The sequence below is a fragment of the Camarhynchus parvulus genome, chromosome 3 (assembly GCF_901933205.1).
Source record: "Camarhynchus parvulus chromosome 3, STF_HiC, whole genome shotgun sequence".
Classification (NCBI taxonomy): Eukaryota; Metazoa; Chordata; class Aves; order Passeriformes; family Thraupidae; genus Camarhynchus; species Camarhynchus parvulus.
In genome coordinates, this window is record NC_044573.1 from 74,158,442 (window position 1) to 74,180,616 (window position 22,175).

Genomic DNA, 22,175 nt, shown 5'->3' on the forward strand with positions numbered 1-22,175 from the left:
TCCTTTATACCTTGCTTTAGAAGCTTCTTTCCTGTATGCGTATTTACTTTTGATAATTGAACATATCTGTGCATAGTGACCTTTTGGTTAGTGATTTTTTTCCCCTAAGGCAAATTATAAGGGACTGATGAGATTACAGAATTCACAAATAAATGACCAATTAAACTTAGTGGTTTCTTGAGGATGTCTTACTCAACTAAGAAAAGTAGATTCTTGACATTAAAGATAATATTAACATTCTTTCATTAATGTATTTCTTTTCATTAAGAATTGAAATTATTTCTGGGTGAAAACATCTAGACAGCTTTTAAATTCTTATCTTTAATTGGTTGCATTTCTGCTGGTGTTATAAAGCCATTTTCTTTTTCAGGATAGCCGTAGGGCTCGTGAGATAATGCAATGCAATCAGCCCCCGAAAAACTGTAGAGAAGCTTTCACTGTTGAAGGTGATCAAGTATTTGAACGACGCTATTACTCTTCCAGTTTGGTCAGGCCCAAGTTCCTAACTCAAGATGTTGAGGCAGAAATCGGGTTAGTATCTTGTAACATGTTTGTAGAAAGTGCACTTGTAGGTATGAACAGTGGAATTGCATATTTGTCTATTTGCATGTACACTATTCTCTCGTCTCCTCCATTTTCTTTCTGATATTTATACTTACTTTCTGAGAATTCCAGAAAATCAAGAAAATTTAAGATTTTCTAGGGGGGGAAAAAATCTATAAAATCTCTTAATTTCAGAAAAATCTCTTCTAGAAAATTCTAGAAAAAATCTCTTAATTTCAGTGCCTTTTTGTGATAGGAACAAACTTGCATTGTATTTAGTTGTCTTTCAGCTTGTGGCATGTAGATCTTACCCACCAAGCAGGGATTTTCTGTGCTCAGTACTCCAGGAAATCTACTACCATCTTTTGTATGCTTGGTCAAAAAGAGTATGGAGTCAGAGCTGTTTCTTTAAAGATATAATACTTGAACAGCGATGTCGTAGTTTACTGCGAGGGAGGCCTGACTATTCAAATCAAAGTTGTTAGCGCACATCCTCCTGTTGGTTTCAAACTTTACATCTGTGTTTCCTCAGGCTTTTGACTTCTTTCATGGTAGGTATCTCTGAGAATTCCCTCACCTTTTATATTTTTAGGGTTTTTTCTCCCATTGATTTCAAAATGGTAGTTGAAAAAGCAAAATACACTTCAAAGATTACAAACTCGAGTTGTCATCAAGGAAATTTGTGACAATAGAATACTTTCATTTTGAGGCTCAGATTATATTAGAGACATATTAGGCAATTTTAGTATTAATAGCTGATAGTATAAACTGAATTGAATGTTAAAATTTATAAACTCAAAAGTTTTAAATGTGTCAGTTAATTGTAGTTTGTTCATGTCAGAATTTCACTCAAAAATTATTTTAACTTTTAAAGTGTTATAGGCATTCCATTACCAACTTTGCTGTGGGGGAATGATGTAGGCTGGTTAAAAAGGAGTGCATTTTTACCCTTTGTCTTGTCATGTGTTTAATTTTTTTTTTTGTGTATTTCTGTATGTGTGTGTCACAAATAATATATGTGTAGTATGTAATATATCAATATCCCTTTGTTTATAAAGTCACTTGAATAAGGAAATTGAAAACGAACGGGCACAGTTGACAGCCTCTCAGCAACGCTTACGTTCCATTGAAAATGAGATTAAGCAGAATGAAGATCATCTCTATGGTCATCGGCGACACCAAAAACAGCTACAGGTAAAAATAGGTACAGTGTTAATTTTTAGAAACTCCTCAGTCTTTCCCTATTTCATTTTGACTTCTGCAGTCTATCTGGAGTGCCTGATAGTTTTTAATTTTTCTCCTTAGTTTTCTTGTTTGCTTTCATGTTTTGTTTTTTTTTTTTCATTGTATGCTCTTACAATTGAGGACAGGATGATAGAGGCCACATCAATCCTTACATATGCTGTTGTTCCTGTTCGGTATCTTTTCCCGCCTTGTGCTAAATCTTACAAGTTCATACTGCTATTTTTGACACTAGCAGTAAATTGTACAGAAAAGACACTTGCATCATATAATGCTTCTCCCTCCTTTATTTCTGTTGAGCCTTGCCTCTTCATTCCCAGGATCTTATCTTCATGCTCTTCTGGTATATTCTTAACCAATCTTGATATGCTGAATATTTCTTCTTTAAGTTCTCTTTATTTTAACTTCTTTATAAACTATTGTACAGCTGTTAGCCTCCTTTCTTTGGTCTCTGGTACTTCTAAGTAGGATATATATTTTTCGTGGCCAGTAGTGCTTCAGATAGGCAGTGTAAGCTAATACATATTATATAAGTTTATATTCAGTAAATAATAAGAAGCAGCAAAAAAACCCCTAGCATGCAATCTGAAATGCTGAAGATCAATACTTGGAGAAAAAATAAAGTGTATTTAATAAAATTGCCATATTGAATGGAAATATGATAACTTAATGAATTAAAGCACACGACTTTCAGAACAAGCTATATCTCATGAAAATGAATTCCACAGGTGGGTGTGAAGAGTTGTGTCTCTTGTTAGTCACTAACAAAGCTAAAAAATAAAAGTATCTTCTTTCCTGTGATGACTTAAATAAACAAATGTGAACTTCCCTCTTTAGTTAAGCTTCAGAACGTGTATTTTCTTTTTCTTCCCAGGCAAAAATAAAAACAGCAAATGCAGAGATAGCGGATCTTGAAAACGTGGAAGAGCACCAGTCAGCAGACATCCATGTATTAGTAAGAACAGATTATGCAATTATGTCTAATCAGCATATGGATAATGTCTTTTAGTGTTGGCAGTGCTTTGAAATAAGCAAAGTTGGATAGTGAGAAATGGAGCACTTGCCATAATTCTAAACATTTCTGTAAATTGAGGGATTTTATTTATTTTTGGTGATTTAATTTTTTTCCCCAGGTTTTGCAATATTTTTCTTTTTGAATCAAATTATTTATGATGATAATTCATTAGGAATGATGTTATTTTCTAGGAGACAACAACAATTCACTTACTCTTCCTGCATTGCATTGTGTATTGGATCTATATTGGCCACAGATCCAGAGGGAAGTTACCTTGTTCTTTTCAGTCTTTTCATCACAACTCTGAAAAAATCCTCTTAATTTTCAGTCACATAAATATAAAGTTCCACTTTCATTTTGCACTTTGATTTAGTGGTCTCCTACAAGGTGTGTCAGTCTCTTCCTTTGGGCTTTAGTGACAATTACATTGAGCTGCCCCTATTCTTACTAGAGTACAGAGAACTTCATGTAATACTGTACCCTGATATTGATAGTAAAAAATCTGGTACAGTAATTTACAAATGTGTCTCTTTTTATTATTCTTAACTTTAATACCTTTTGACAGCAAGACGAAGCTGAAGAAAATAAGGGTAGGATGGAATCTGTGAAACAAGACATGCAGCTACAAAGCAGAAAAGTGGAAGAACTGAAAAACAGTCTCCAGGCAGCTGAAAAGAAATTAGAAGAGGTGAAAGAAAAAATTAATCAAGTGGAAGAAATTGCTGGCCCAATTAAGGTAACAATAATTTTATATTGTGTTTTTGATTTGTTCCATTTGTGTGTCAAGGGGAATGAGGTTAAGAAGAGGTGAGGCAGGAGAAGAGAACTTGTTGTTGCCTGATATACTTAAGGTCTACCTAGAACATGGAAATGGAGCATTCTATCTAGAACATGTTGGGAAATGAGCTTGGAAATATTTTGAAGGTGATGATGATTGTTATGTGTAGAAACTGTGGTGTTTTATGTTTAAAGAGAATTCATTTCCAGGTATCTTTAGTCATGGAGTAAAAAGGCAGGAAAAACAGTTTCCTTGACTTTCCTTTCTTGTGCATCACATCTTTTGTTTTGTTTCTTGGCTAAGAATGTTCATAACTATTCATTTCTCAAAATATCATTTGAAGTTCTATATGAATTGGTTGTTATTTTATGAAGTTACATAATCACACAAGGTACTAGTATATAGTTTTAATTATTCAAGACTACAGAAGACATCTGGAAATGGCAGAAAAATAGCAAGACTTAAGACAAATAGTAGAATGATGACATGCAAAATTTGATACTGGCAAATGGAAGGCAATCTCACTTTGGCAAGAAGAACTTATGGTTTGAAAATAGAAAACAGAAATAAGAGTTCAGGACATATATAGTACTGTAAACTTGTAGAAGGATGAAATGAAGAAAACTTAAAAGGTTACTGGCAATCTCTTACATGTTTCATTTAAACTGTAAATTGTTGTGTAGTCAGCCCAAATTAAAAGAGCAAACAAAAAGAGTAAGAAAACAGGGCAGCAAAGCAACAGATAAATGAGTTAGTTCTAATGTATCTAATACGGAAATTCTAGAGATATTATCTATTTTAAAAGAACCACTGTATGGAAATAGAAGAGATTTATTCAGAATATGAAAACATTGCTTGTTACTTAGAGTACTGAATGCAATTGTGGGAAGCAGTGAAATTCCTGAGGAGGTTTTAAATCAGATGTGTTGTTAAGTGTTCTACAGTTGTTTAATTAACTGTTGACATGTAGCAAGTTTTGGTTTTAAGATAGAATTGGAAAAAAGTGAGAGCATATGTTGTTGGTGCTAGTTGGTTTTCTGGTTTGTTGTTCTGGGGGTTTTGAGTTGTTTCTTGGTTTTTTTTCTGTTTGGTTTGGTGTTTTTTATTTTTGTTAAGACAAGCCATCTGATTGACAGGGATGAAGAAGAAAATATGTCCAAATTTATGTCATTCTTTATACCTCTTTGCTTCTCTGGAAAGATATATCGCTTCAACAGCATCAGTACTTACATAGAATAGAGGTTTCTGGTGAAGGGTCTGGAGCACAGTTCTTGTGAGGAGCCAGCTGAGGGAGCTGTGGCTGGTTAGCCTGGAGAAAAGGAGCCTCAGGGGGGGCCTTAGCAGTCTCTACAACCACCTAAAAGGAGGTTGTAGTAGGGTGGGGCTCAGTCTCTCTCCTGGGTAACAGGAGAGGAAATGGCTTCAAATTGCACCAGGGGAGGTTCAGTTTAGATACGAGGAGAAAAAATTTGATGGAAAGGGTTGTAACCCATTGGAACAAACTGCCTGGGGAAGTGGTGGAATCACTATCCCTGGACGTGTATGGCTGTTGTACTGGAGGATGTGGTTTAGTGGTGTGTATGGTGGTGGTTTTGGGTTGATGGTTGTACTTAATGTTCTTAAAGGTTCCAACCTTAACTATGCTATGAGTCTATGATTGTATATTACAGCTATAGCAGGATACTGAATTTCCACACAGAAATACAGTTCTGACTGATATCACACAGGCATCTGAAGTTCCAGATAGAATGTAGTGTAAAAAATAAATGCTTTTTTTTGAGCTTTAGGAGAAAGCTAGCGTTTTTTTTAAAGATTAAAACATCATCTCGAGATATAATTCATAAAATCATTGAATGTATTTGTTCCTTGTCAGAATTGAGCATAGACTTTCTCATAAGCTGCTGTTAAAGCTCCCATACTCTAGAAGTAGTGTTACTGAAAGCAAAATAAGTTAGAACAACTTGTGAGAAGTCAGTAAACGCTAGAGAGATTCTCAGGAATCTACCCCAAACAGCTCACATCGTGATTTGTTCCAAACAGACTGAATTAAACCAGGCTGAGTCAGAAGTGGAAAACAGTAAACGCCATTTGCAGCACTATGAAGACAAACAGAGAGAACACGTGGCTTGCATAAATAAGCACAAAGATTTACTAGTTTCCAAAGAAAAGGAATTAGAGGTATGTGTGGTGGGTTTTTTTTTAGCTATTGAAGTCAGATGGTCATGGTTTTTCTAATACTTAACAATAAATCATTCCACTTGTATAACATACAGACCATGTTAACATACTCAGCTGCACTGAGTATTCTCTCAGCTATGTCCTACACTGACTATCTAAAGCAAGTAATTTTGTGTAAGTGAATTGAGACCTCTTTTTTTCTGATAGGACACCAGTTCTCTCTTGACAGATAAATTAGGGTTTATCCATCTAGGAACATTTCTTCCGTCTTTTGCAATGAGAAGATTAATATGACTTAAAATTTGTGGCTTAAGTTAAAAAAAATAGAATAATATTGTTTTGGTTTCTTAGGTGGTAGGGTCTTCCTTGTACAGGCCCCATATCTGGTCTTTTGAAGACCTACCTAATCGAGCTTTATTGAATAACTCTGAAATCACATCCATAAAGACTTCTGGAAGACTGCCCTATTTAAATATGGTGATTTTGGATCCTTATTTGTCTGCATTAGTTAAATAACTGTGATTGTATTAAAAATCTTGGATACAGTTCTTGGCACTGAAATAACTACTCATGTATAAATGTTGTCAATAAAATTGTCAACTGGGTTTCCTGTAATGAAAACAGAAAGAAGACAAAAACATTGTTCTTGCTTGGAGTTTGTAGCATAAAATACTTGTTATGAAGACTAAACAGATTCTTGAAAAATGTGACAATTATTTGAGTTTCAAACATTCCTTTAGGAAAAAAAGGCAAAAGCAAGGCAAATCTTCTCGGAACCCATCAGGGTCAGCAGAACTGTTAAAAGTCTTGATGCAGAAATGAATCGCTTGAGAGAGAAGATAAATTTAGAAAGCAGTCACCGTGGAAACAGAGAAGAAATAATCCAGTAAGTCATCTTTACTGTCTAAAACAGTTCAGGTGCGATGAAAAAGAGAGGGGAAAGAAGAGTTTTCTTACTGACTCACTATGTGTTTATGTGTGTTTTTATTGCTTAAGCTATCTGTGAAGCTGTAGAAACGTTTTGTACTGATTCTCCCAGTGCTGAACAGGCTTAAGAGTCCTGAAACACCTTCCAGTGATTTTAAGCAGCATCTGTGCAACATACATGATGTTACCAATAATCAGACACCCTCTTAATATTTTGAAGTATCCCAGTTACAACAACACGAATTTAACTTGCCATTGTTTTGTGGTGCATTGAGGATTAAGCATAATTGTAGTTTGAGTAACTTATGCACAAGCTTGGAAGCTCCTTGAGTGTATTTCAAGGAAGCACTCCCCTCAGATATTCTTGAGCATGGAGAAACTGGTCATTCATTCTCCTTGGTGAAAGAATTCATTTTCAGAAGAATTAAAAATGGAATTAAGATTTAATTTTTGTCCACATTTCATTGTGAATGGTGTCTTAATTATCAAATGCTTTTAGCTTTCATATAAATTCTCACAAGAAAGTTTTCATTTGAATATTTTGGTTATCAAAATTATTTTCAGCATTTAAAGCAATTGCTCAGTTTTAATGTAATGCATATTGCTCCTAACAGGCAATTTCAGTATGCAAAGGAAAGGTACGAGGATGCAAGCAATAAAGTAAAGAATTTACGGAGATTTATTGGGGTGCTGGATGAAGTGATGGCGGAGAGGCTCAAAGTGTATCGGCAATTCTTAAGGTGAGTTCGAGACAGTGTTCACAACAATCTTTTAAACCTATGATTGCTCCCACTTTCAAGCTTATTATGCCTGAGAGTTTAGAGGCAACCTGGACTGACAGCTGGAAAAGCAGTGACATAGTGGAGCCTGTATTTTGCTTCATCCTGAAGACCTCAGCTGTGATGACTTCATCCAAGGCAGTTCTGTTTGAATGCTGGTTGTGGTCAGTAAAATGTCAACAACATATTAGGACTTGAAATAATCTGGGCTGTCACTCATTTTTATTGATTATAATCAGTAGTGCTGAGCTCCTATAATTTCATTTTAGGCCAAAATTTTCGGCATAGGCATCTGCTCTATGCTGAAGGTTTTTGAAGCTCTTGATTCAGATTCTATAATTTGACAGCTTCTTCTCCATTACTGTGTATATTCCTTCTTTCTTGCTTCAGTCCCTTAATATCTTATGCCTATCTATGAAGATTTTGTTGTTGCCTTTCTTCAAAAAGATTATCTCCAGTACGTCTAATGTTGCCCACTTGAGAGTGCAGTTGATTTTGGGGGAATGCTGTTACTGGAGGAGGGCTTAATACTTAATGATGTGGAACTGTTGATGAAAATCTGTTGTCACTTTTTCATGTATTTAAAAACTTGCTCCCCTAATGTTTGTTTGCTTGATTTAAGGAGTCTTTCTATGCGATGCAAACTTCACTTTGAGCATTTATTACGTGCTCGAGGTTGCTCTGGACGTATAATGTTTGATCACAAGAATGAGACACTTTCCATAACAGTAAGTTATTTTATATTACTTCAGTTACTGTAATATATAATGAATTATTATCTATTTTAGTCTCAGATACTAGAAATGCATTGCAAATGATAGCACAAATTGTTTTTCCCTTTGCAAAAGGTGATACACTAAGTTGTAATGTTATAAATATTCTGATCAAGTAATCAATAATATAAAAGAGTTAGTTATGACTACAAGTAGAAAATTGTGAAGTATAAGGTGTAGAAATGTTAGGAGTGTTGTGCTTGAAATATGCAGCAAGAAATTGCTGGACTTCTATGTTTTGGTTAAGAAACTATGGAGACTGTCATGCACACCAGTTATGCTGCTTGGAAACCCCCTATCCTTCCCATCTTGGTTTGAATATTCCAATCAGTAGGCCTCAGTAGAAATGACCAATGATTGTTTTAGGACAAGAACGCTGATGAAGTTATATAACTAACAAAATCAGTCACTGCAAAGGTTAAATTTAAGAGTGGGCATATTATGTATGCATAGTATGTAAAAGAATTTATGTAACAATGATTCAGCAGAAGTAGTATGTAAAAATGGCTGGATTTTTCTGTGGAGCGGGACATGTTGGAGGAGTTTCCAAAAGCCTCAGTGAAGAAGTGTCTGCTTAATCACAACAAAGAGGTGCTGGAGAAGTTTCTTTAGTCCCATTTGGTGACAGTAGGATGTTGTTGAAAACAAGCAAGGACAGAAAACACTGCCATTTTAAATGGTTGCTAGATGACAAGGAATAAATGTGAATTGGTCATCCAGTCTTTCAAAATAACTCATTCCTGGATCATTGATAGGAGGTTCAGCAGTATTTGTGTGGTTCTTAATGGCTCTGGTTGTTATTTAAACAACTTAATGCAGGTAAACTTTGGCAGTTTTTTTCTGTGTATCTTTTAACATATATCCCAAAAGTTTTATCATGGATTTATTTACTTTTGTTTCTGTGGCAGACTTCAGTTTTAGGGATTAAGGGGAAAAATATGTAGTGACAACATAAATAAATACATGTCACAGTCCTGATTACACAGGTGAAGCAAATGTATCTAAAGAACTAAACTGTCCATAAAATATGAAGTCTTTACTTGGCTTTATCAGAATATATTTTTTAATAGCTGATGTCTCATATATCTCACAAAAGAGATCTGTATTTTGCCAAGGAATATAAGTTGCAAAAAGCAAACAATTCCGTGCAAAAAAAGATTCCACTTCAAAAGAATCCTTGTTGGCCGGCTTAACTTGTTAAAGGCAATGCAATTAGCAGAGCAAGAAAATGCCCAAGTTTCATCTTACAGAAGGAGCACCACAAGATGTCATCATAATCAATATAACCAAATAGCTGTTCATAATGTTTCATGTATTCCATGTAAAGAATCCGTTCCTCATTTAAAATTCTTCTGTAAATCAATTACCTGCTTTTCTATTGTACCTGGTAACCATAGGATTTTACTGTTCTGTAAACATTTATGTTGACATTTATTAAACACCGTGTAACAGCTATTAGAAATGGAGATTTGAATAACAAAACTCTGGCAGAGTCATTTAATCTGTTCAGAGTGTATGACTGTGATTGAAGAAATTGCAGTGATCTTAGAAATGTGTTACTAAATGGTTAGGGGCCATCCCATTCCAGAATGGCAGTTGCAGTGAAATGCAGAAAAATGTTTTCAAGTGATCTCTGTTCATGTATAATGTGTTTTCTGTTAAAATTATGATTCTGTTAGTATGTCTTTATCTCAGATTTAAAAGTTGTTCCAATATATTTATTTCAAGGTTCAGCCTCGAGAGGAAGAAACAGCTGCCCACAGTGATCTGAGATCCTTATCAGGAGGTGAACGTTCCTTCTCCACAGTTTGTTTCATTCTTTCTCTGTGGAACATTTCTGAATCTCCTTTCAGATGCATGGATGAATTTGATGTCTACATGGTATAGTTTAAACTTAAACTATATCTTCCATTCTGATTTATATAAATTAGTGAAATAGTTGGGTTGTTTATTGTATTTGATTAGATTTAAAGCCACTATGGTTAACTGCAAATCATAAAAATCCCCCAAACCCCGAAAACAAAATTTATTAGTGATCTTGTCACTTTGTTTGGTGAATTTTGAAGCTTATTATGTTTCTGAAGATGGTATCCAGAAATATGAGCCTTTCTGTTAATTTATGTGCTCAAACCATTGTTCAGCACAAAAATAATAAATCAGCTGGTACTGTGTGTGTCAGAAGTTGACTCTGCGTATTGCTGGGACATTCTGGGCTTGACTTGTGCTTTGATTTCTGCCAATTTTGAGATCAGTGTGGGTTTTTTTCAGAGCAAATGTAAGCAATTGGGTTCACTGTTGCTACTCATTTTATAGAAACTCATACTTCAGCTAGGAACATTTTTCTAAGATGCTGGAATGCAGAATAATGAACAATAAATACTAATGTTGATAAAACTGATAAATAGTATTTTTGTGCACAACTTCAGTGGACGGGCCACTAACCCATTTTGAAATGAATTTTCCTCTTTTTAAGATTTATTTCCTATTTGTTAAATGTGCGGGGTGGTATGAGTTTGAGAAAATACTTACTTCTGTGAGACAAAGATTTGATACTGCCTTATCTATTTTTGTCTCAAGTTTGTCCCTTCCTCATCAATAATTTATTTACTAGGAATCACTTAGAGGGAACAAAGATAATACAGTTTCTATTAAAAAATTTTTAAAAGGACAGTATGCATCTAAGGTAGTGAAACAGTCAATTTTCAGACAACTTTCAAATCTTAGATCCTCTTTTAAAAGTTAGTGTTGGAGAACTTTGTCCATCTTTTCAGAAAAGGATTGATACTCAGAACTGTAGGCTTTGCAAAGAGCTTGCATGTCATCTATTCCATAAATTATTCCAAACAATTTGTCTTTCCACCCCAATACCAGTAATGCAGCCTTACTCTCCACACGTTCTGTAGTCTTGGTGTAGTCACAGAGCACCACCACATGAGGACTCCATGGTGTGTTTTTGTGGGAGATCTCTGCTTTCATGAGGAGCAGGGCACAGCAGTAGAGCTTGGTTGGTCCCTCCTAGTAACAGCTTCCTGTTGCGCATCCTTTTCAGTAAGCCTAATGCATAAGGTTCCATTCAGAATAGTAATACTGATACTAACAATAATAATCCTAATAAAAACAAGCTCCATAATATCATAATATCATAGGTTTCATGGAGCCCTTAAAGCCTTTCAGGTGATTTTTCAGGCAGGATTTTGCAGGAAACATTATTTTGCTAAAGTACAGTTCATCTCAGCATACCAGTAAAATAAGAAGTACATCAAAGTATGTATGTACATCAAAGATGATAGAAAAACACTGTAATTAGATGAACATGTGATTTTTCTGATAGAAGCTTTCCATTGCCCATGTATGCTAAGAAGTACAGTCTAAGAATTTCCCAGGTTGCAGGTTGTAATTTATAGCTTTTAGATTCTTACCCTAATGTTTCTCGAGGTTTTCTTAGTATTTATTAGTCTTATTTAGATATTTTCTTTAGCTAGCCTTGACTGTATAGCAATTAATTCTGGTAGGTTTTCTAGAATCATGCTCTCTAATGTATTTTTTACTGTCAGTACCACTGCCTGACAAATCTTTTGTCTTTAGGATATGGTTAACAGAAGAATTGCCGTCGACATGATTCTGGAGAGGGCTGATTTTCAGTGCTATCGACAGTTCATTTTGTTCACCCCCCTGAGCATGAGGTAATAGTCTTGTGGTTTATCTCAGGATACAAGAATTGCGAGGGAGTTCTCTTGCAGGGAGTGTAAGTTGAAAAAGTTGAATGTGAGGAGAAAGAAATTTTGCTGTTTGTCGCAGTAGAACATAAAGAATGAAGCAGTTTTGTGAATTTAAAGGGTTTTTTTTAACATAATGGTAATTCAGTGGGACTTTAATCAGTTTATCTGAAATAAATTTAGAAATGTTTTATTTTGTCAAACAGGCTCTTCTTAGCATAGCTTTGTATGTCCTTCTCCTCTCCCACAATAACAAAAGAAGGGATTTTTCTGTTAATGCTGTAGTACTTTAAAGGTGTTTATCATTTGAGTTGATTTAATTTTCTGGGTTTTAATGTTGCTGATCTAGAGAGTCATAGCTTATAACATGTTTTAAATTTGTCATGTAGTGGTTCAAAATTCTTTCAAAACCTCTATATAAAGCCCTGGTAGAGCCATTCCCAGTTTAAGGGGACAGTCATGTCTCTAACCTTGTGCGGCCAGCTCCTCTCTATTAACCCAGTATAACTAGTGAAGCCTGAGAGGGTAATTAAAGCAATCTTCAAAAAGAAGTTGATTCATTCCTAATTGTCTTCTCTCAGTAAAGTATATAAAAAGTAGAGTAGTGGTATCTATTGTTATTTCAGTGGAAATGCTTTTGTGGAGATGTTCTGAAACTAGTAAACACACAGGACTTGTTTGTATGGTTACTGTTGAAAAATTTAGTAATTCAGGTTCACTTTGAATTTGTTACATTTTTCAATGTTTCATGTTCAGCAAACATTAAATTTAAGAAAAATACAGGGGCACCTTCAGGAAAAATCCATTTAGGATAATCAGTGGAGAAGCCTGTATGAATTTATGTTTAGTAAATTAGCTCATTCTTAGTGTGTTGGAACTGATTACATGTGTGTATAGTGTGTGCTACTTCAGTATCTGTAAGACAAATGTTTATTTGTATTCCATCATTTGTTCATTTGGAGGTTTTGGTAAAAGAACTTTTTCTCTACTTAAGGCAGTCTAATAGAAATCACATGATTGAAACCAGTGCTTCTCTTTACCTCAAGGTTTTATTCAGCTCAGGCCCAGGATCAGTTCAGTGGAGCCCAAACTTCACCTCATGTTACTGTTTTTTAAAACTGTCAAAGAAAAAGGTGGAGTTATTTAAAGGAAAATATGTAATGTAAGAATCAAATGGAAGTTCTAAAATTCTTGAAGAAGAAACACTGTTTAAATGATGCATCCTTTATTTTTAGTTCTCTGCCTACGAGTCCCCATATTCACATCCTCCGCATGCCAGACCCTCCAAGACACCAAAGAGCACTGACTTTCCAAAATAGGAATGACGGAGATGAAGATCAATAAATATCTCTGTATGAATATGGTATTGAGGACAAATGTGTAATAATATATGTAAAAGTATTTCTTCCCGATCCTGAAAAAGATGTTAAATTGTTAGATACTCTCAGGAAGATATTTCTGTATTGTTATTAATTATTTTTTAAAGGATTACTGTGTGTGCACAGAAGAAGAATAAGCACAGTTTGGATAAGGAGAAAATTTTGAATGTTCTGTTGATATTTTTAGCTACCAGTTGTAGAATTTTTTTATCTGTTGTTCGGATTTTTCTTCTAAAAATTTTGAAATATATTTTGTATAACTATAAATAATATTTTAATAAACTGTTTGAACTTTTACTTGTGGTAATATTTTAGTGTCTCTACACACTTAAAATCAGCATTAAGTTACAAATACTGTTTTCTTCCTAGCTATGCTTTATTTCTTAAATGTGTGGTAATACATGCAGTAAAATGTGTTTCATTTATTTTCCAGTGAAACCACAGTAGCTGAATATGAGCAGCTATTAGAACTTACACTTTCATAAAGAGAAAAGGGAAAATTTTATATGTAGTATATTATCTTAGTGGGAAAATAGTTCTTTCATTCCTTTCTTAATGGGTTTGAGTGTCTTTTTGGACATGAGCTTACAAAACCCAGCAAGCTGTATCTTTATAAACCTAGATTCTTAATTCCAGTGAACTGGTTCTTACACACTCTTGAGTTTCCAGGTACAGAATAAGTCTCTAAATAATAATTTTATTATAATAAACTACAGAGACACAAGTCTTTCCAATATATAGGAATGAAGTAGAATAAGAATTTTGGGAAATAATGCATTAACTTTTCTACAGCGTTGTAGAGCTGTGTTTTGTTGGGTCTGCCTGCCCTCTCTCCCCTTCCACATTTCCCTGGGACCAGAGTCCTTAAACTTGATTTGTTTAGATATTGCAAGCATTTATTTGGGATAAGAGGGAGAAAGAAGAACCAGATTTTTCAAACTTATTCAAATTAACCTGTTTTTCTTCTCCTGTTCTTTTTTTTTCTCCAGGAACTTGAAATTTTTGGCAACTCTTCAAAAAAACCCCACTTTTTAGAGTTCAGCTGCATTTCTTTTTTGTTGTTTTGGGGGATTTTTTGTTGTTGTTTGATGTTACATGGCTACAGGAGCCATTAAGACTACTCAGAGAACAATATTCAGCAGTTTCTGCACTTTTTTACTGAATAGCAGTTCCTCAATAAAACCTTATTACAGTGTAAGTTTTAACTTGACTTGGTAGTGGAATTTGTTTTCAGTCGCAGCACGGTATTAAACTTGTAGGTTTCTTTAAAATATGGAAGCTAGGTAGGAAATACACCTTAGAGAATCATGGATCCATAAAAAATGCTGAGTTGTAAGGGACCCATCAGCTGTGTTATGTTCCCAGCTGACTTCTGGCAAGTTGAAGTCCTGCATAAAGGGGAGGGCAGTTGAGCTGGAAGTGTCCCTTAGTTCCTCAGAGATCATTCCTCAGTGTCATCATCCTGGCCCAGAGGTCTATAGGAGACTTCCAAGATGACGCTGCATTATTTGTATGTCCCTTGATTCTTAGAGCTTGCAAGTGTGCCATTTCCAGCCGTAGGCTCCATACGTTACATCCGTGACTTACAGTGCCACCCGGGCCACTGCTGCCCTGCCCATTCCTCCTGAAGAGCCTGTAACCATCCAACAGGGCACTCCAGTCACAGGACTAAGCCCACAGTTTCACTTAATGCCAGTGGTACCAAATTTGTGAGATAGGGCCAAAGGCTTGAGATGGTCTTGTTCCTCATGCTGTGTGCATTAGTGTAGGAACATTTCAGCTGTGGTGCTTTGCAGCCAACAAACCTGAAGGAGATGGAGGGATCCCATTAGTTTTCTCAAGTTCTTGCGCACCATGCCATCACTGGCAAGCCTGGTTTTGTCTCCCCCTTCCAAGATGGTTTAAATTTCTGTCAATGAGCTCTGCTGGTTCCTGTGCTAGAGCTCTTTCCCTCCCCTGTGATAGGTGCATCTTATCAGGTGTCAGTAGAGCAGGTGTTCAATAGATCATCCCATGGTAAAAACCTGATTTTTTTTTGTTTACACCAGCCTTGGAGCTATGTGTTGACCTCGTGGATCTGCCTATTGCTGTCAATATTATTCCTTGTTACCAAAAGGATTATGGAAATTGCTGCATGTGCTTCTGGTCCTTCAGCCTTCAACTCAAGCCCTGAAGTCTCTTTTGATTGTCCTTGGAATTCTCTTTGTTTTTTCGTCATTGCTGGCTTGAACGACCAATAGTGGATAGTAATCAGAGGGCCTTACTAGACTGGAGAGTTTTCCAGTAATTTCTCTTATCCATGCCCCCGGGAGCCAGCAGAATTCCCCATGAGTCGGGTCTAGTCTGCATATCAGACCCTCCCTCACTTTCCTCCCCTTAGAGGGAGCTTCCTATTACTGCTGCCCTTCTTTTGCTGTTATCAGAGGAGGTCTTGACACAGGGTACAGGAGGTGTTGCTTTAGGAGCCCCCTCTGTCCCAGTAGAACCTTTGCCCACCTCATTGTCTGGCTTGTTGCAGAGGCTCATACCTGTTGTAGAAGGTTCCAGTCCTACTTGTTTTCAGGAGGAGGAGGAGGAACCTCCTCCCAGTATGGGGAGTGACCTGCTTCCAGCCTTCATCTTGAGCAGACCCTTGACTAATTACCCTGCAGGGTTCTGAGTCCACCTGCTTCTCCACTACAATGGAGGTTTGAGACTCCTGGGAGTCCTGATACTGCGGCATCTCTGTAAATAACTTACCTGGTGCTTGTTCACTGGGACACCACATAGCCTGTTCACTTCCTCTTGAAGGCCCTCCACCTGGCAACAGCTCCTCAAGCACAGCACACGCTCTCCAAAATAACGTTTTGTCAGCCCCAGCCTCTCAGAGAGGCATCAGGCACCCCTGTGACCTGCATAACCCCCTCTGCCCTCAGCACACCCTGCTGTCCAGAGGCCTCTGGCACAGCTTCAGTGATCCAGCAGCTGCAGGGGAGCGAGCTCTATGCCGAGTCATCCATAACTGGGGAAGCTTCCACTGCTACACAGATACAGCTGGGCCTGAAGGGATCTTTTTGTGCTCTTCTTCACCAGGCCCTGAGGCTGTTTGCCTCTCCTGGCAGACTTCAGACAGCCCAGGGGAATGAGCAGACTCCCGGCAGCTGTGAGGAGGTTACTGAAAAACAGGACCAGGCTTTGTTAATGTGCATGCTGCAAGAGGCAGCAGTCATGGATTGAAGCGGGGAGGTTCTGGCTGAGCAAACCAGGAGAGATTGTTCATGATGAAGGTAAGAGACATTTGAGCACGTTACACAAGCAGGCTGTGAAATCTCTGTCCTTGGAAGTTTTTGGAGTGTATTGAATAGACTCCTGCATCTCCTTCAAGCAGGGAGCTGGGAAAGAGATCTATGAAGGTCCTTGCCGATCTGAACAATTCTGTAATTCCATAATTCAAGGTACTTACACTTTTAGGACTATGTGAAGATACTGGGGGGCACCTTACAAAGTGCATGCTTGGCAAAACTTGCCTGGAACCAGCAGGTTGAGGGAGGTGATTCTACTGCTCTACTCTGCTGTTGTGACATCCTTCCTGGAGTACTGCCCCCAGGTCTGGGGTCCTCAGCATTGGAAGAGCATGGACCTGTTGGAGCAGGATCAGAGGCCACAAAGATGCTCAGAGGGCTGGAGAACCTCTGCTATGGAAACAAATGAGATTTTCATCTATTGAGTCCAGAGAAGGCTTCAGAAAGACATCATGGCACCTTCCAGTACTTAAAGGGGCTATAAGAGAACTGGAGAAGGACTTTTTACAAGGGCCTGTTGTGACAGGACAAGGGAGAGTGGCTTTAAACTAAAAGATAGTAGATTTAGATTAGATATTAAGAATAAATTATTGTGAGGGTGATAAGGCACTGGAGTAGGTTGTCCCAAGAAGTTGTGGACACCCCATCTCTGGAAGTGCTCAAGATCAGGCTGGATGGGGCCCTGGGCAACCTGTTTTAATGCAAGATGTGCCTGCAGGGGGTTGGAACTGAATCATCTTTAAGGTCCCATTCAACCCAAACAATTCTTTCATTCTAGGACATGATCATGAGCCACATGTGGAGCTTGACTCGATTTTATGATTAAATTGGGATAGGTTTCAGACCTTTTTACAGTATGAGATAAAATGGCATTGCATGAATCCTCCTGATTCTCTTCAGTATCCAAAAAAAAAATAGGCAAAAGTGCAGAGGCAGGAAAGAGTAAAGCATTTATCTTCATTAGTCTCCTATAATGAGTTGTGTGGAGAAAAGAGATTAAGGAAAATTAATGCATTCCTACGGAGCTAACACTTCAGCTTTCTCCCAAGCTTTTATAGACTTACTTGAAATATTGGAGGAGCTGGCAACAATTCTGGTCTTTCATTCATATCAGTACTTTGTATTTATTCTACTCTACCCCTGTACTTGATGAAGATGTGTTCTTGACTGTATAATTATTATAAGCATATTTTCATGGTAGAGAAGGAATTCTGAATAAACAATTACTGAAGCCCTTGCATGGATGCACTTATTTTTGTAGCGATCCTACTAACGCCTCCAACCTATCATATTCTTGGTTCTTTAAATACATAGTTTTCTATAGTGGCTACCTAGAGAGAAGATTGCAGTGCTGATGTTACATTTTGGAGTTTGACTGTGTTTTTGAGTTGTTGGCCATTTTGGATGGCAGTGCACTGCTTAATGCTGCACTAAAGTAAATGGAGCCTGTCTAGCTACATAAATTCAATGTGCAGGGAAACATAGAATGAGAAATTGCTTCTCATGTATGTAAACCAGAGGCATAAAATCTGAGAAGTATTCAATGTGAGCATATAATTCTCAGAAATATGTAATTTCTAGAATGTGTATTTTAAGTTACGGCCAAATGCATGAAGTATACTTCTCCCTAATTTGCTAAGACTATTATATGTGTAGTCTGTAGGAAAATTCTAGTGTAAAAATTGTAGCTGACATTTGTGCTTTTGCTGTTTGGAATACAAAGCAACCCAAAAATGATAGTATGGCTGTGGTTGTGGCAGCCATTGATTCTGTGATCCCCCCCACAACAACTCTTAGCAAGTTGTGTAACACTGCTTTTTGTTGCTTGTTTGCTTTTCCCTTTAATTTTAAGAAGAGCTTTGCTTTTTAAATTTGGAAATACAGAGAATTATTTGGTTTGTGTCATGTTTTATTATTTCATTTTTAGCTATTAAAAGTACGGTCCTGTTTCTTCATAAGGTAAGGAAGAAATATCAAACATGCAATTGTAAGGTGTTCAGATTGCTTTTTTTTTTCCTTTTAATCCAGCAAGCAACCAACTGTTTAAAGCATCAGGGAAATGGGGCATAGGGAGTTTTTTCATTTGCAGTTTCTGCAGTCTGATAGTTCTTCATTCTCTCCCAAGGCTGTGCAGAATTTGTCACAGGATAGAGAGAAACTTGATTTGTGCACACAGAATTGAAGAGGAAGTTGGTTCTCCTCACTATCCCTCCTTTATCATCATACTTCATGGTTAATTTATCAGTAGTGATTTTTAACATCGTGTCTGTTTATATTAAACACAGTAGTTTCGTGTCAGATGGTAAGAGGGAAGTCTCTTACTTCAGGAGGGAAAAAACATTAAAAACCAGGTTTAGGCTGAGCAAATAAACTGTATTTCACTTACACAGGTTAAAAATCAGCACAGGTTTAGTAGCTGCACTGGTAAATCTTAGCAGTAGCATCTTAGAGCATCAACAGCTGCTCCAGCCTTAAATACAAGAACTACAACTTTTGGTTTTGTATAATATGACTCTTCTAGTGAGTGAGTGTAAAGTAGTTTTCTTCATGCTTCAATAATGAAATACATATTTCCCAGTGTGCAGTGACAGATGATTAAAGAGATTGAACTTTTTCTTTTTTTATTACCATGCTGAAGACATGAAATAAGAATTAGGGGAAAAGGTCAAATGTTATAAATTTATTTTGGGACATATATATTGCAACCTCTGTAGAAGCTTTTGAAAATTCTGGCAAAGATCAATACACTTCCAATAAAACCTTTAAACTTGCAATAAAACAATATTTTAAACATTATATATATATATATTTATATATATTCTTAATTAAAGGGTTAATTTTAGCAGGATTTTCTTTTTTTTTTTAATATACTGCATTCCTCTGACATAGCTCTTTCCATATTGAAGGGATGCAAATGAGGTAAGAATTAAGGCAAACCTAAAAGGCATGCAAATGAAGTACATTTATACCCACTGACAATACAAGCACGTGTGGACCAGACTTGGGAGCTGAGGAGCTCTTCCCTTCTGTCTGTCCAGTACTACTTTACAGCAGAATGGTGACATGATTTATAATAAACAGTTAACATTACCATGGGAATTCAGTGTCACTAACATTACTCAGTCTAGGAGACACAGAGCTAGCATCAGTAAAACATGAACAATAAATAATATAATTCACTGCAGCACAGGCCTGCTGCACAGGATTCAGAGGAAGAGGGTTGTTATGAAATGACATTGCACACATCACGTTGTGGCAGTTTATTTTTATAATATATACTTTTAAAATTCTTTAGCAAATGACATTCTCATGCACACAAGTGTTTCAAACACAAGAAGCAAGTCCATTTATAGGTAGTCCAAGCAAATTTTTGTGTGTGTGGAAATAGCTGCAAACTGAATGGAACATTAAACTTCTGTGCAGTCTATGACGCGTCGTACACGAGCTCATTTTTGAATGTCACACTGCAGGAGTAATACAATGGACGGATCACTCTTTGCAGCTTCTTTGAACTCATCCAGTGTGATCTGATCGTCTTTGTTCTTATCCATCTTACTGAAGATCTTGTCTACCCGTTGCTCAGGCGTCAGGCCATCCTCATTCATTTTCATCATTATCACAGTGCCCACCATTTTGTAGATGGCCTTTGGAAAAAAACCAAATGGAAAATTCAACATGAAATTCAATCTAATTTTTTATGTGATCAAATTCTGGAAATATGTTCTAACAATAAAATGATTGCAAGTCTCTAAAGACTGGTTTTAGGGTTTTTTTTTTTTTTTTGCTTTTCTTTATAAGGATCCAAAGTCCAGATATGTAAAACAAGGAAGAATATATTTTACTTTCTTTAGATGTAGGTTTATTTTATGGTTACATTTTGCATCCCAGAATGAATTTCTTTGGCTTCCTGTTTCACAATGTAAAACTCTTGTAACTTACTCTCTGTATCAATTGTTCAGATGAAATATTTCACATAAAGTCTGAATAATTTGTTTTAGAAGTCACCACCCTTAAATAGGTTTCTGTGTGTACATGTGGGCACAATCTGGTATTAACTACTGTGGCAGATGACGAAGGTGGTAAACTTTATCCTTCCTCTTACAAGTTGTGGTCATCTTAAAGCCCATCTGTGAGAGCTCACTTAAAATAGCGTGTTGTTATCTCTGTAAATTTCTGTAATCATCTGAAGTTAATCTCCAGTAAGGCTTCAGCTACTTGGGCTACAGTGCAATAATTTCATGGGTGTCAGTGACTGAGATGGGCTTCGTAAATCCTATGCTGTTCTTGTGATTAATCCATTCATCAGGGGAAAAAATCTCAGGATATTTAAAAGATTATATGTACATATGTAGTCTCTGCAATACTCAGAGATTACATCTATTAACAAATATGTGAGTGTGCTTGTACCACTTGGGCACCAGTCAGTGCAGGATTAATGTGTAATGTGCATTTAATGTACCCTACAGCCTCTGGTGAGCCTAAAATCTAAAGTCTGTGTGAACAAGGAATCAAATTTTATTAACGTTATAACGTTCTTGAGTGTCATATTGATCTCACCTCTATAATTTCCAGCATTTCCACTCTTGTAATTTTACCATCACCATCCAAGTCGTACATGTTGAAGGCCCAGTTCAGCTTTTGCTCAAAACTGCCTCGTGAGGTGATGGACAGGGCACAAATGAACTCTCTGAAGTCAATGGTCCCGTCTCCATTTTTATCAAAGGTTCGGAAGGCGTGCTGGGCAAACTTAGAAGCATCTCCATATGGAAAGAACTGCAAAATAAAACCATATATAGAACTGTGTTAATGCAATGGAGAGAGCTGTATATGTGATTGCAAAACACTAAAGTGAGGCATTTATGAAGAGTGGCTGATGAGCTTTGTGGGAAACTGAGGATCTGCAATGTAAGGTTCCCTAGCAGTTACACTGGAATGATTATTAAAAACTTATTTCTATAAAAATTCCTCAGGTTTCCACAAACTATAATACAAATATATATAATGCTACTTTAAAGCTAAATTAACTTGATTAATCTTAAAATGAAGTTGAGTATAAATGGTAGATTGTCATATTCCCTGACTATGAAATAAGGAAGCCAGGGTGCATTCTAAGAGAATTTTAACCAGCCCTTGATATGTTGCAACCAAGTATATGTGTGGGATTGTTGTTATATAACTTCATTTATTTAAAAAAAAATAATCCACATGTAGCATAAAAACCCACATGAACATATGTTCCGTTCTGCAAACAGATTCAGTTAAACAATACAGTGCAATGCTTTTCATGTTTAACATCCTAATATCCTTCAGTGAACTCTTCAAATGAATGTAGCTTAACAGAGTATTTTAAATGACTATAACATGTAGGTTTTCAGCTGATATATTTTCCCCACAGTAAATGTATGGTTTAAGACATTTGAACAGGTAGTTGTGATTTCTGTGGGCCACACTCAAGAATACACACTCCTAAAGAAAGGGAGTTTTAAAGTCCTGAAGTGCAGGAACCATATACAAAGAATGTTTGTTATTATATTCCCAGCACAATTTCACAGAGGTTTTCCTGC

The 22,175-nt window shown here is 36.6% G+C and overlaps 2 protein-coding genes across 6 annotated transcripts in view; one reads left to right on the forward strand and one right to left on the reverse strand.

The window, feature by feature from the left end:
• SMC6 (structural maintenance of chromosomes 6) overlaps positions 1–14,428 on the forward strand; it is a 39,070-nt gene extending 24,642 nt beyond the window's left edge. For 2 of the 5 annotated variants that reach the window (XM_030945068.1, XM_030945069.1), the window contains exons 17-27: positions 371–531; positions 1,602–1,737; positions 2,660–2,740; positions 3,366–3,536; positions 5,619–5,756; positions 6,497–6,642; positions 7,298–7,423; positions 8,085–8,190; positions 9,964–10,116; positions 11,821–11,918; positions 13,187–13,623. In XM_030945068.1, coding sequence (XP_030800928.1) covers positions 371–531; positions 1,602–1,737; positions 2,660–2,740; positions 3,366–3,536; positions 5,619–5,756; positions 6,497–6,642; positions 7,298–7,423; positions 8,085–8,190; positions 9,964–10,116; positions 11,821–11,918; positions 13,187–13,295 — 1,425 coding nt within the window. In that variant the 3' untranslated portion in view covers positions 13,296–13,623. Of the gene's footprint in view, positions 1–370; positions 532–1,601; positions 1,738–2,659; positions 2,741–3,365; positions 3,537–5,618; positions 5,757–6,496; positions 6,643–7,297; positions 7,424–8,084; positions 8,191–9,963; positions 10,117–11,820; positions 11,919–13,186; positions 13,624–14,319 lie in introns of those variants that run through there. The other 3 variants (XM_030945070.1, XR_004060590.1, XM_030945071.1) reach the window with 3 other exon arrangements.
• Positions 14,429–19,215: 4,787 nt separating this feature from the next.
• Positions 19,216–22,175, reverse strand: part of VSNL1 (visinin like 1) — an 85,701-nt gene continuing 82,741 nt past the window's right edge. Inside the window, exons 3-4 of the mRNA XM_030944594.1 lie at positions 21,169–21,384; positions 19,216–20,255 (exon numbers count right to left, since the gene is read on the reverse strand). Of these exons, the coding sequence (XP_030800454.1) occupies positions 20,058–20,255; positions 21,169–21,384 (414 nt within the window). The 3' untranslated portion in view covers positions 19,216–20,057. The remainder of the gene's footprint in view (positions 20,256–21,168; positions 21,385–22,175) is intronic.